Consider the following 14,004-nt stretch of genomic DNA (forward strand, 5'->3'; position numbering starts at 1 on the left):
TGAAAAACGAAACATGAAATCCAAGCAGCAGTCTACTCTCTCAAACTGTGAACGCTGCTCAACAGTCTCAGTTTCTGGGCTTCTCTCCTTACTGGCCAGCACCATGAGGGACCACACCGCGGGAAGCCCCACTCTACACTCCAGTTCTCTTCTCACTGGCTGCCCCCAGGTCTTTTTACGTACTTTCAGTTTTACAAACCCACTCTCTTGGTTCTCCATTCCTACTACTCCAGACCATTATCACCTGGATCTGAGAAGAGAACGCTGCACAGAGATAAAAATCCTGGAGACCTGCCGAGAGTCTCCTTGTGTGTCCTGCAGGGCTAGGATCAACTCGTGCCTGTGAAGAGACTGATGAAGCCCAGGGGAAAAAGTCATCCACAAGGGTTGAAAATAGTGCCTATTCCCACCAGTCAGAGCGGGAAAACTCATAATCCACAGGGTTCCACTCAAGAAGGTTCTACCCTGGAGTGAAGGATAATTGGCCCGGGATGGAGCTCTGCTGTGAAAAGATCACCATCTCCAAATAACTTACCTGCTTCCTGGGACAAAGCTCAAGAAGATTTAAAGGAATATAAAGATATCCAGGACTCAACGAAATGAAATCACAATGCCTGGCATCTAATCGAAGATTACCAGGCATGCAAAAAGGCGGGAAGAGAGGAGCCATAATGAAGAAAATAGTCAACCTAGGGAAATCAAGCCAGATCTGACACAAAGCTTAGAATCAGTAGGAAAAGAGATACAAGTTATTGCTACTGTATGCCATATGTCCAAGACGCTAGAGGAAGATCTTTAAAAACACCCAAGGGGCTGGAGACAACGACTAGAGTATCAGAAATGAAGGATACGCTGGATGGGATTGGGAGACTGCACACTGCAAGAGAAAAGGTTAATAGATTTAAAGACATCATAATAAAAACTGGCCACACCATGGCCAAAATGAAACAGAGAGGAAAAGAGTTTTTTTTTTTTTTTTTAAGATTTTATTTATTTATTTGACAGACAGAGATCACAAGTAGGCAGAGAGGCAGGTGGAGAGAGAGGAGGAAGCAGGCTCCCCGCTGAGCAGAGAGCCCGATGCGGGGCTTGATCCCAGGACCCTGGGATCATGACCTGAGCTGAAGGCAGAGGCTTAACCCACTGAGCCACCCAGGCGCCCCAGGAAAAGAGTTTTAAGCATGAAGAGAACATAAGGTAGTTGTGAGGCAACTTCAGTTAGCTAAGATTTAATTTAAGGGGTGATTTGTTAAATGTAACAAAGAAGCAACAAAAGGGGTAACAAAACCCCTGGGTGGTGGAGGGATGGGGGAAGGAAGGGTGTAGCAAAAAAAAAAAAAAAAAAAAAAAAAAAAAAAAAAAAAAAGTGAAGAAATAGTGGCCAGAAACATTTCAGATTTGACAAAGGTTATAAACTCACACATCCAGAAAGCTCAACACACCCTAATCACAGGAAAAATAAAAAGGGCCCCAAGCGATATCATAATCAAATTTCTAAAAATCAATGATAGAAAACTTAAAAGCAGCCCAAGGAAAAAGACACATTACCTACAGAGAAAGAGAGATAAAGAGGACATCAGATTTCTGATGGAAAACAATGGAACTACATCTCTAAAGAAGTGAAAGAAAAAACTGAAAAAACTATCTGTCTAGAATTCTCTAGCTCCACAAAAATATCCTTTATTCTTTTTAAAAAATATTTATTTTAGGGACATGTGGGTGGCTCAGTCGGTTAAGCATCTGCCTTTGGCTCAGGTCATGATCCCCGGGGTCCTGGGACTGAGTCCCTAATCTGGCTTCTTGCTCAGCAGGGAACCTGCTTCTCCCTCTGCCTGCCGCTCCTCCTGCTGTATGCTCGCTCGCACGCACGCGCTCTTTGATAAATAAAAATATTTTTGGAAAAAGAAAAATCTTTAATATAAATAAATAAAAATTAAAAAAGACTTATTTATTTATTTGAGAGAGAGAGCATAGAGGGGAGGCGGAAGGGTCGAGGGAGGGAAAGGAGAGAAAATCTCAAGCAGATTCTGCACTGAGCACGGAGCCTGATGTGGGGCTCAATCCCGTGACCCACGAGATCATGACCTGAGCTGAAACCAAGGGTAAGATTAATTCAGACATATAAAAGCTGAAAGGATTCATCACCAGCAGATCTGCACTATAAAAAAAGGTTGAGGAAGGCCTTTAAGCAGAAGGAAAATGGTACCAGATGAAAATCTGGATCTAAACCAAGAAATGAAGACAACAGAAATAGCAACTGCCTGGGTAAATGAGATTTTTTGTCTTATTAGTTAATCTCTTTAAAAGATGATGGACTAGAGGGCACCTGGGTGGCTCAGTGGGTTAAAGCCTCTGCCTTTGGCTCAGGTCATGATGCCAGGGTCCTGGGATGGAGCCCCGCATCAGGCTCTCTGCTCAACAGGGAGCCTGCTTCCTCCTCTCTCTCTGCCTGCCTCTCTGCCTACTTGTGATCTCTCTCTGTCAAATAAATAAATAAAATCTTAAAAAAAAAAAAAAGACAACTAGAGCAATGGAAACAAACTGAGAGACCAGAAACAAACCCTAACATTTAGGGTTAATTAATTTTCAACACATTTGCCCAGACAGTCCAATGGAGAAAGACTAGTCTTTTCAACAAATGCTGCTGGGAAAACTTCAAATCCATGTGCGAAAGAAAGAAGTCGGACCTCTACCTCAAACTGTATAAAAATCCACTTGGGGCGCCGGGGAGGCTCAGTGGGTTAAAGCTTCTGCCTTCGGCTCAGGTCATGATCTCAGGGTCCTGGGATTGAGCCCTGCATTGGGCTCTCTGCTCAGCAGGGAGCCTGGTTCCCCCTCTCTCCCTGCCTGCCTCTCTGCCTACTTGTGATCACTGTCTGTCAAATAAATAAATAAAATCTTTTTAAAAAATCCACTCAAAATGGATCAAAGACCTCAACTTAAGAGCTAAGACTATAACATTCAGAAGAAAATACAGGCGTGAGACTTTGTGACCTTGGGTTGGCAATGTTTTCTTTTCTCTCTCTCTTTTTCTTTTAAGATTTTGTTTATTTATTTGATGGAGCGAGAGAGCACAAGCAGGGGGAGCACAGGCAGAGGGAGAAGTAAGCTCCCTGCTGAGCAGGGAGCCCGATGTGTTTTGGGGCTCAATCCCAGGACCCTGGGGTCATGACCCAAGCCAAAAGCAGTCGCTTAATCAACTGAGCCACCCAGGTGCCCCTGGCAATGTTTTCTTATACAAAGTACCCAAAACACAAGAAATAAAAGAAAAAAAATAGATAAATCAGACTGCATCAAAATTTAATAATAGTAACATCAGGAAAGTGAAATGACCACCCGTAGAAGGAGAGAAAATATTTGCAAATCATATACTGGAGACTCATATGTAAAACATATAAAAAATGTATTAAAACTCAATAATAAGAAGAGTTCAAAAATCCAATAAAAAATGGGCAGAGGATCTGAATACACATTTCTCCAAATAAGACGTGCAAAGAAGCCCACGAAAGGAGGGTCAACATCATTAGTCATCAGGAAAATGCAAACCAAAACCACATTGAGATTCAACTTCAAACCCACTAGAATGGTCAGAATCAAAAGGTCAGATAATCACGAGTGTTGGCAAGGATGTGGGATCCTGACAGCCTCACACACAGCTGGTAGGAATGTAAAATGCTGTGGCCACTTTGCAAAACAGTTTCTCAAAAACTCAAACACAGAGCTACCGTGTGGCCCAGCCATTCTACTCGGATACATACACAAAGAGATGAAAACGTGTTTCCACACAAAAACATATCCAGCTGACCCCTGAATGACATGAGGGTTAGGGGCGCTGACCACCCCCCCATGCAGTTGGAAATCCATATATAACTTTTGGCTCCCCCCAAAATTAACTACTGACAGCCTACTGTTGGCCTTCTGAAAGCCTTACCAATAACGTAAACAGTCGATGAACAAGTATTTTGTATGTTATATGTGTTATTGACTGTATTCAAACAACAAGGGAAGCGACAGAAAAGAATATTAAGAAAATCCTCAGGAAGGGGCGCCTGTGTGGCTCAGTGGGTTAAAGCCTCTGCCTTTGGCTCAGGTCATGATCCTAGGGTCCTGGGATCGAGCCCCGCATCAGGGTATCTGCTCAACAGGGAGCCTGCTTCCCCCTCTCTCTCTGCCTGTCTCTCTGCCTACTTGTGATCTCTATCTGATAAATAAATAAAATCTTTAAAAATAAAAAAAAAATTTAAAAAATAAAAGAAAATCCTAAGGAAGACCCGTTTCCACTATGGTACTGTCAAAAATCCACATAAGAGTAGACCTTGTAGTTCAAACCTGCATTGCTCAAGGAGTGAATGTACAATGTTCACAGCAGCATTATTTCTAATAGCCAAAAAGTTAGAAAAAAGTGCCTATCAACTGACAGATAGATAGATGATATGTGGTATATCCAGACAATGGAATATTATTCAGCCATAAAAAGACCCAAGTTCTGATATGTGCTCTAACATGGACGAACCGGGAGTGCCTTACACTAACTAAAAGGAGCCAGTTAGCACAGACCATGTAGTATTGGGTTCCATTTCTATGAAACCTCCAGAATAGCAAATCTATGGGAGTAGAAAGCAGATCAGCAGTTGCTTAGGGCTGGGGGAAGAGGGGCAGAATGGGGGGTGATGGCTAAAGGGTACATATGGGGAATGCCCAGCACTACCCACAAAGTATTGAAGGGCGGCAGGGGGTAAGTCAAGATCAATGCAACACTATCCTATTCTCCCCAGCTGGCCATGTAGGGGCAGACACAGACCTCTGCAAACGGCTTCAATTTAACCATAGCTTCAGACACCACAAGATGGGTGAGCGATCAAGGTGTATATGAGACCAGAGATCAGAGGAGCCCCAAGAGAGACCTCGAGGGAGGACAGCACCTCGGAAGGTGGTATTCGCCTCGGTGGAGATGAAGGGTGAGAGGGACAGGCACGGGTAGGGGCAGGGGGTGTCCCAGAAGGCCAGGGGACTCTGCAGGAGGGCGGGTGGAAGAGACAGTGGCAGGACAGGAGACAGGCAAGGAGCTGGAACTGGTTTAAGGACTGGGACCAGAGAGGCAGGGTGCGGGCCCCCCAAAGGTGATCCTTGAAAACCCGGCCTCAGTGCGTTCTCAGAGCAGAGTCTGGGAGCCCACGTGGTATGGGTTCTCTTCCCCCTTTTAATAACGGGCAGGAAAGTCGTGCTGGTGTTGAGTCACCAAGTCAACAGGATCTTGGGAAGCAGCTGGTTTTGAAGACGGTGGAGCCACGAAGAAGAAGGCGTAGGATCTGCTTCTCAATGCAACGGGCGGGGAAGACGAGTGAGCACACGACAGGGACGTCCCAGGCACCGCGGACAGGCACAGTACACGCTCTTTGGTCTTGTTTCCGTACTGGGTTACAGGGAATCTTCTTCTCCCACGTGTATTTTTTTTTTTTTAAAGCGTGACTCTACTGCCTTTGTGATGGATAAAGCATGAAAATAGTAAATGTCACTGACCATTCCTTCTTCATAAGTGAACTTTGGTTCAGGAACTAGACGCCTTCCCTGCACCGTGCAACATCCTGGCCTCTGGCCACACGTGGTTATTTACATTTAAAGTTCTTTTTTTTTTTTTTTAAGATTGCATTTGTTTGAGAGAGAGTGAGTGGGGGTGGGGGGAGAGAACAGACACCCCGTTGAGCAGGGAGTCCAGTGTCATGCTCGATCCCATGACCCTGAGATCATGCCCCAAGACGAAGGCAGATGCTTAACTGATAGAGCCACCCAGGGGCCCCGACATTTAAGCTTTAATTAAAATGAAATACGACGTTCAATTCCTCGGTCTCACTAGCCACGTTTCAAATGCTCAAAAGCCACACGTGGCCACAGACTGCTTCGAGTCTGGAGTTCGGGAAAAGGGGAGCCGGAGGCCAAGGGAAGGCTGGACGGGGCGGCGGGGGGGCGGCAGGCGGTGAGACAGATCCCCGGGGGTACTCATCACGCACGTGCATGCAGGCTTCTGCTCCACAGATTTCAGGAATCGGGGATTGGGGTCCGTGCAGCTGCAGCCTGGGGGTCTGGGTGGTTGGGGGTTCCTCGTGACTGTGACCGAGCTCCAGCAAAGGGTGAGAACCACCAGTGTGAGCGAAAGCACACACGGTGGGGCCACCTGGACCCCGGTCCCCCATGCACCGGCCGTCAACGGCTCTGAAACTCCACTTCCTCTTGTGTAAACAAGCTTGGTCGGTTAAGGCAAATGAGGGGCCTCGAGAAGCCAGAGCAAATACTCTACCAGCAGTGGCTCAGATTCCAGCCCGTGTCAGGGGCATAGAAGCCCCATGGGATCTGGGATGGAAACCATGGGTGCAAAAGAAATCGTCAGTGAGAGGACCTGAGGGAGAGAGGAAGTAGGGAGGGAAGGGAAAGTAGTGCAGAAGGAAGAGGAAAGGCCTGTGTGAGTCAGGGGTCTGCAGGGGACCAGAATGGGGAGGGTGTGTGCGTGCCTGTGTACACACATGCGTGTATGTGTGTGTGTGAGCATGTGCAAGTGTGTGTGCACGAGTGCGTGTATGTGCGTGTGCGTGGTGGGAGGGTCAACTTTTTGGTTTTATTTGGGCCTTTGACTGATTGGGCAAGGATCATCCACATTAGGAAGAAAAATCTGCTTTACTCAGTCTACCCGTCGTTAACTCTCGTCCGGAAACTTCCTGCCAGACACACTCAGAACAATGTGTGACCTAAAGCACAGGCACATCTGGCCCAGTCAAGCCAACACACTAAACCCACCAACCACTCCAGGACCAGAGGTGGGGACAGAAATTGAAGAGAACATTTGAGAGACTGAACACTTAAGAGAGAAAGGAAGAGATACTGTTAGCAAGAGAACCTGAGAGACCCAAGGAGCATCAGTGATTCCAGAATGAAGTTTAGAACTTAATCCCTAAACCCAGGATTCCGGCACAGAGTACCTGGCACCTGGTACGGTGTCTCTGTGCTGATGACAGTGCAGTGACCCCCACATCCCAGAGCACCCTCCGTCCTCAGAGTTGAGGGGACAGGGGATACACTGGGTACCGCCAGGTAACACCCTTGGTCTGGGATTCCCGAAGGAAGACAATGCAGATTTCTACCCCAAACCACGCATGTGCGCTATCGGGCACCTAAAATGCTGGGGTAGGTCACCCTGGAGTCTCCCTTGACTGTACAGCGCTCCAATATCCCAGACCCCACCAATGTCACAGGCACGAAGGATCTGATGCCTTCCCACGGTCCCCTGACAGTCACGGCCTCTGACTGGAACAACAGAGCCTGAGCTGGGAAACCCACCCGGGCTCCAGTGCAGGTGCCCCCAGCAGAACTGGGTCCGCTAGCGACAAACGCAGTAGACCCTCTGACCCACACCGAGTCAAGGTCGCCCCTCTGCCCTCTCCTGACCCCCACGGCCCTTTGTCCCAGCTCCTCTCTTTCTGTTGCTTCCTGACTTCTTCCCTGCCCACTGGCTTCCTTTAGGACATGCCCACTCTTCCTTTCTCACATTCTTGATCCCTGGCTTTTCCCTTAGATCCAGCTGACTCACTCGGCTTACCCATAACTGCTGAATGTGACAAGAAACATGGGCATGACTCAACGGCTCAGAAATGCAGGCATCGGAGCCTTTAATCCCCGTCTGTGCCGTGCGTGCACTCGGCTGCGGACGGGGTCCCATCTCCCCCAACCCAAGATGTCTCTCCTGCACTCACAACCAGAAAGTCTCAGAAAACCCAGCCTTGGCCGTCACGCAGCCCCGGGACTAGATGCCAGGGGGCAGAGCCAGCTTGCTTCCTCTGGCACACGTTCCCTCCGAGTGGAGATCATCTAACACGGGCGGGAGCAAAATACACTCCCAGGCCTCTGTCTGCAACTCCGCAAACGGGGGCTGCTAAGAATGCTCGAGTCCCTGGACGTCCCAGGACTGGTTCGCCAGCACCCGTGGGTGCAGCGCTCGGCGTGGGGTCCGCTGACAGGAAGCTAGGAAGCGCACCTACAAACCACTGATAAATGTTGTGATGACTGGTTTAAGGAAGCAGGCGGGCCAAGAGCTAAAGGAAGACCTCCCTAGTGCCAGAGCCACTATTTCAGACTCTGTGAGTATTTTCAAATGCTGGCAGACAAAGTAATATACAAAGCCCCCCCCCTCCTTCAAAAAAAAGGTAAACATGATCTCGGGGGCAGTATTTAGACTTTGTAAGGAAAACAAAACAGAAAGGCACCTGGGTGATTCAGTCGGTGAAGCGTCTGCCTTCAGCTCGGGTCATGATCTCAGGGTCCTGGGATCGAGGCCCGCATCAGGCTCTCTGCTCAGTGGGGAGCCTGCTTCCCCCTCTCCCTCTGCTGCTCCCCTCCACTCATGCTATTTGTTACTCTCTTTCTTACATGAATAAATAAAACCTTAAAAATAAAACCAGTTGACAAGAATCCCCCTACTTCAGAACCTGCTGGACGATGGGGTGTCAGTCACCAACCACCGACTTACTCAAGAACCTCTCTTCCACAAAGTTGGGCTTAATTCTCATTGTTTCCTTTCCTTGAAGTAATGAAATGGTACTTTTTTAGAGCTCTAGATGCAGGCTTTTCGGTAACTCAGACAGACTTTGGCCTGACTGGGTCTAAAGGGGTGAGATTTCACTATGAGATCCATTCATGATTTCTAAAGGCGCAATGTGTGGTTTTTGGAAGGTGGGATGGGCAACGGCGTACATTCCTCATCTCACGGTATGTTTTCCCTGGAGGCTCAGTGGGCACATCACAGCACACCTCCCACCCGGAAGTCGAAGCACCAGTGACACTGAAAGCCACCCACTCTGACCGTGACTTGTACATCCCAGCACCGTCCCGAGTGGACCCCTCTGGCCCTCTGTGTCCTCTCCCTGAGCTCAGGCCTGTATTGGCACAATTTCCATTGGCTCACCTGCCTGCCCCCCATCCCATGCCCAGGCCCCGGTCCTCATGCTCTGTGCGTTCAGGGCAGGAGGGCACAAGGAGTCTCCTATCTGCTCCATCGTTTCCAGCTCAGAGAGACCAAAAAAAAAAAAAAAAAATCACAGCAACCATGAATGTGGACATGGCAAATGGGTTTCACCTGGACTTCAAGATGAAAGTTATTTGGTCTTCACAAAATGAACAAAATCTGACATTTTGGACCCAAAACTGCTGAAAGCAAGGACACGGAGCCTTGCCTTCCCTCCCCCTCACAGTCTGTTCTAGAAGGTGCTGAGATGGGCCCCTCTTGACCCACACCTTCTTCCTCCTCACTCCCCCTCTCTCAGCCACAGCTGGGCGCCAGCATCTCCTCGGGCCAATGGACACACGGCATCTGCCACAGAGTGTGGCCGTGGCCAAGGTTGAGCCTGCTCTCTGCGCTGACCCTCCTTCTGCTCCACACTGTGCCAATGGCTTCCTGAGGGCCCCAGTTGAGGGCACTGCCACTTGGGGTGGGCAGGAGCAGCGGGGGTCAGGGGAGATAAGGGAGACACCCCCCCACACACATCCCCATGGCAACCATACATACTGGCTGTCCGCAGAACTGTGGAGAAAGGCGGGACTTTAACAAACCACATGAATACCCCCCCACGCCGCGCCCCACGTTCCTCCCGGGAAGAACACCACAGAGACAATTCAGCAGAGGGAAGAGAGGGTCCAGAGGCACAAAGACGTACGGGCAGGGAAGCGGGCTGCATGTAACCACTGGCAAACCCCACATGAGCCACGTGCCCCAAACCTGTGGCACAAGGCCACCGATTCCTCTGTAACAGCTCAGATCGTCCTTCTGGAGGCTGCGGAGGTGTGGGTGAGTTCACGGCAGGTTTACATCAGAAAGGATGGAACAGCATTGTGATTCCAGCTTGGAGAATAGCATATCTGCTGGGACAAAACCTGGCAGGGAAAACGTCCAGGTAAAAACACCCGTGCTGGGGTGCCTGGGTGACTCAGTCGGTTAAGCAATGGCCTTTGGCTCAGGTCATGATCCTGGAGTACCAAGATCGAATCCTGCATCGGGCTCCCTGCCTGACCTTCTGCTCTCTCATGCTCTCTCTCACTGTCTCTCTCTCAAATAAATAAATAAAATCCTAAAAACAAAACAAAAAAAAACAAACAAAAAAAAAAACCACCTGTGCTGGGTCTCTGCCCCTACTCTTCTCCCTGTGCTCTGTCCTGTGGCTTCTTGTCAGTGGGGGCAGGGAAACGCAGGTGTCTGTGTCGGGGAGCCCTCCGCAGTGCCCTGGAGAACTCGCACTGTCCACTGAGGCATGGGTTTGTCTGAGAAGCGGAACCCCTCGCCGTCCTCCCAGGACACAGCAGGTGGGAGGCTGCAGGCAGGCTCCGGATCAGCATCGTCCATGGGCGCCCGCGGCTCCCCAGGAGCTGTCCCAGGCCAGACAGTCTCTCATCAGCCTCCTCCCAGCACAGCCCTGCACCTCGCGGCGCTGGTGGCTGGCATCCCATGACTCCCACCCCCACCGGAGTCTTCTGGACCCTTTTGTTTCAGTGTCTTCCTTCTCAATGTGTGGGACAAGGACCCAGGGGAGTTGGGTGCCCCTCTGGGGTGTCCTCGACAAGACCCCGACACTCTGTTTTCATAAAGCATCAGTAACAGCCGGGGAGTGGGGACATACGTAGAGAAATCTATTTCCATGGCGGGCGGCGGGGTAAGCTAGATCATTTTCCTAACGAAACAGGAAAGGAGAAAACACACACACCTATATGCTTACTAACAGACACACTCACGGACCAGAAAAACGGGGCTGTGCGAAGCTAATTAGATCCAGGAGCCTTGGATTCTGGTACCAGCCCCATCACGAGGTCTTCGATCTTAAGAAATTCTCTTCTCCTCTCTGGGCCCCCACTTTTTTTTTTCCTTCTGCCAACAAAGGAGGGAATAGGCCCAGCCCTAGCCGTGCCGTCTGCACGGCGCCAGTGTTCACAGAGACCACACTTGAGGACCTGCCAGGCCAGGATGTGGAGGGCCCAGGGGCCCCCTTCTGCTGAAGGGAGTTACAGGGCAGCAAGAAGCCAATGGAACAAAGGTAAATTACTTCTAGCGCCCAACAGAAGCTGCTCAGACACCTGCCGGCGTCTCCAAGTGCTCCCCACAAGTGCAGATGAAGGTATGTGCTTACCAAGACAGGAGCACTGCAGGCCCCTTGGGGAACAGGAATGTGCAGCATTGCCCATGGGATGGAGTCTCTGTCCTCATTCCTACAGCAGCTCTGTTCTAGGGCCCAGCCTGCTGGCACAAGGTCCCAGAGAGTGTGGTTCACACTATGTGACAGCACTGGGGCATGCCAAGCTCAAGACAAAGCCATTTCTTCTGCTAGAACAGGGAAGCCTTCTTGGAATAGGCAGCCTTTGAGCTGGGCCCTAATGACTGGACAGAACTTAAACGTATGAAGTGAGTAGGGAGAGCAGATCCTGTGGGACAGTGTGATCGGAGATACAGAGGCAGAAGAGAGAGTTCAGTCTGTGACAAATTATAGGAAGCATTACAACAGAAACCAGAACACAAGGGCCTTAGATGCTAGACCCAGAAAAATCCCCAGCCATCTGTGTTTTCCTTAAGTGTCTGTGTTGGTCATCATTTGAAGAAAAATTCAACCCATTGTGGAAATGCAGGTTAGTCCTGTCCCGACAGACTCAGCAGTGCCTGCCCCCCACCAGCCCTGAAAAACTTTCTTAGTTCAACTGGCAATTGTTTGAGATGAAAACCAGCTTCTACTTAATATTTTCTTTTCCCCTGGAAAACAGCAAATATTGAGAAACAGTTACAGAGGCCAAAACGGAAAGATCCTTTTCTAGGAAGAGGAAGGATCACGACTCTTGTACAGTTAAGACTCAGACAATACAGTCAAAGATTTAATGTCACTTATCATTTAATGTCACCCTATAAGATGGGAAGCAGTTAAGACGTTACAACTGGGACAGCGCAAAGAACCACAGCTCTATGGCCATCGGAAGCAGACTCCCCAGGGCCACGGTCAGCGGCCTCTCCAGCAGGCATGGTGTGCACCGTTAGGGACAAGCATTGTGTGTGCGCTACTATCAGGATGCCATAACCTACACAGACAGCGTGGCTCAAAGACAAGGCGAGAAGCCCGGGACCCGGAGAAACCCACCCACAGGTAACCCCAATATATCCACTGAGGACACCGAGCTGCCTTTTGACCCATTTCAAAGGCTTTCACAGTTTTCCCCACAGAGGTGAATACTAATCGGTACACAAACCATCAACTCTCAGGCACGAGTCTTATGGGCAGTTGCAGTGAGGACTGGAGGAGGTTCCGAACCCTGGCACAGGCCTACCCGGCACCGCTGGGCAGGACAGGAGGCAGCTCTGTGCCCACCTCGTTACCTTTGCCCTCGGAATCAGGAGGCTCCCAACTGTGGCCCAAAACAGCTGAGAGCAGATTTCTCCCCCTCTCCTTCCTCCAGAGGTGTCTACACTGAAGAGCCTGGCACTGATCCGGATGCTTAGACCACACCCTGGCCTAGAAATTCCACCCCTAGAGCTTCCGGTTCTGCTGATTGGGGTGGGACTGGGGCATCACTGGCTGTTATAATGTCCAGGGGGATTCTAACGAACAGCCAGGACCGAGAACCATTTCCTTTGAATGGACAGCCGCGAGCCTCCCTCTAGAACTGGAGAAATCAGTGGGACATTCTTTAAAAGAAAAAAAGCTCCTCAAAATTAATCTTTACTAGAGACCCTAAGACAGGCTTACTCCTGACTCGGTCAGAATCTTCCGGGGGCTGCCATCAACTCAACGAGCAGTTTGCAGGGCTGGGCACTGGCCCGGTCTCATAACTGTCTGCTTTGGTCACTGTGTGTGTGCGGGGTAGAGATGCCCGCAGGTGTGTGTGCTCACAGGCCCGGACAGCCCTACGGTGGACACACGCAGGCATTCACGCACACGCTCGCACCTCACACGCACGGAGCGGCCTCCAGATCAGAGTGGGGTCACAGAGTGATAACAGGACCTGCCTCCCAGGGGAGTAACCGACGTGGGGTTGGCTGGTCCCAGGGTGGGGGAGGTAACTGACAACAGGGCAGGTGGTGGCCCCACTTGAGACCTCTGATAATCATCACAAGCGTTCTTACAGTTCTTATAGCTTGCTTTGAACCCGCTCAACTCACTACCAAGGTCGGCCCCAAGCAATCGCTGGCACTCTGGGCCCACCCCCTTCCTCGGACGGACTCTAGGCTGCGGCTCTAAAGGATACCAGCCTGCCCGGCCATGGGACTGTGGAAGGCCCGGGTCAAGAGTCTCCAGAAAGGATGCTCGTCCCTGTCCTCCCCTTCCCGGGCCCCATGCTCCCTGTCCCCCCACCAAGCCCCCCCGACACTTACTGCAGGCTGTGCAGGTGAAACACGCGTCGTGGTAGAGGTTCCCCATGGCCTGGCAGGCCTGGCCGGCCCCGAACACGCCTTTGCTGCACTTCACGCAGGCTCCTGAAAGGCAAGAACATGCCGGTGAGTCGGGGGCGAGAGAGCATAAACCAAGTCATTAAAAAAGCCAATGAACAAAGTGAGATGCCTCTCCCCCCCCATAACCACCCTATCACCGAACCTTGCAGATCACTCCTTTGAGATCGATCTCTCTCTCTTTCTCTCTCTCCATCAGCTTTTCACCTGCAGGAAAGAGCTTCAGGCTCCGCTCCCTACCCTCTGCTGTCCTCTATGCCAGCATGATAGAAAGTCTCTGCCCCGTCACCCTCCTTCCCAGCCCAAAGCCTTTCAAAGACTCCCACTGTTCATCAGATGATGTCCAACCCACCACACCATGATCCTAATACGCCAAGCACGCAGACCAGGCGATTTCAACAACTTTGTTTCCTTCAGTTCTCCTTGGGAACCAATGGGGGTGACTATACTGATACAAAAGCATCAGGCCCCCAGCCCCAGGTCTGTCAGAACACAAAGCCAATGCTCTTCCCTGCCCCTCACCTCCAAACAAGCCCTCCTGGGCT

General features: G+C 50.4%; 1 protein-coding gene across 2 annotated transcripts in view; it reads right to left on the minus strand.

Moving 5' to 3' along the window:
* LIMD1 (LIM domain containing 1) overlaps positions 1-14,004 on the minus strand; it is a 65,418-nt gene that overhangs the window by 23,245 nt on the left and 28,169 nt on the right. For both annotated transcript variants that reach the window (XR_007121656.1, XM_047695962.1), the window contains exon 2: positions 13,385-13,486. Coding sequence is in view for 1 of the 2 variants with exons in the window: in XM_047695962.1 (XP_047551918.1) it covers positions 13,385-13,486 (102 nt within the window). In the remaining variant the exon portion in view is untranslated. The remainder of the gene's footprint in view (positions 1-13,384; positions 13,487-14,004) is intronic.

The sequence above is a fragment of the Lutra lutra genome, chromosome 1 (genome assembly GCF_902655055.1).
Source record: "Lutra lutra chromosome 1, mLutLut1.2, whole genome shotgun sequence".
NCBI classification, from domain to species: domain Eukaryota; kingdom Metazoa; phylum Chordata; class Mammalia; order Carnivora; family Mustelidae; genus Lutra; species Lutra lutra.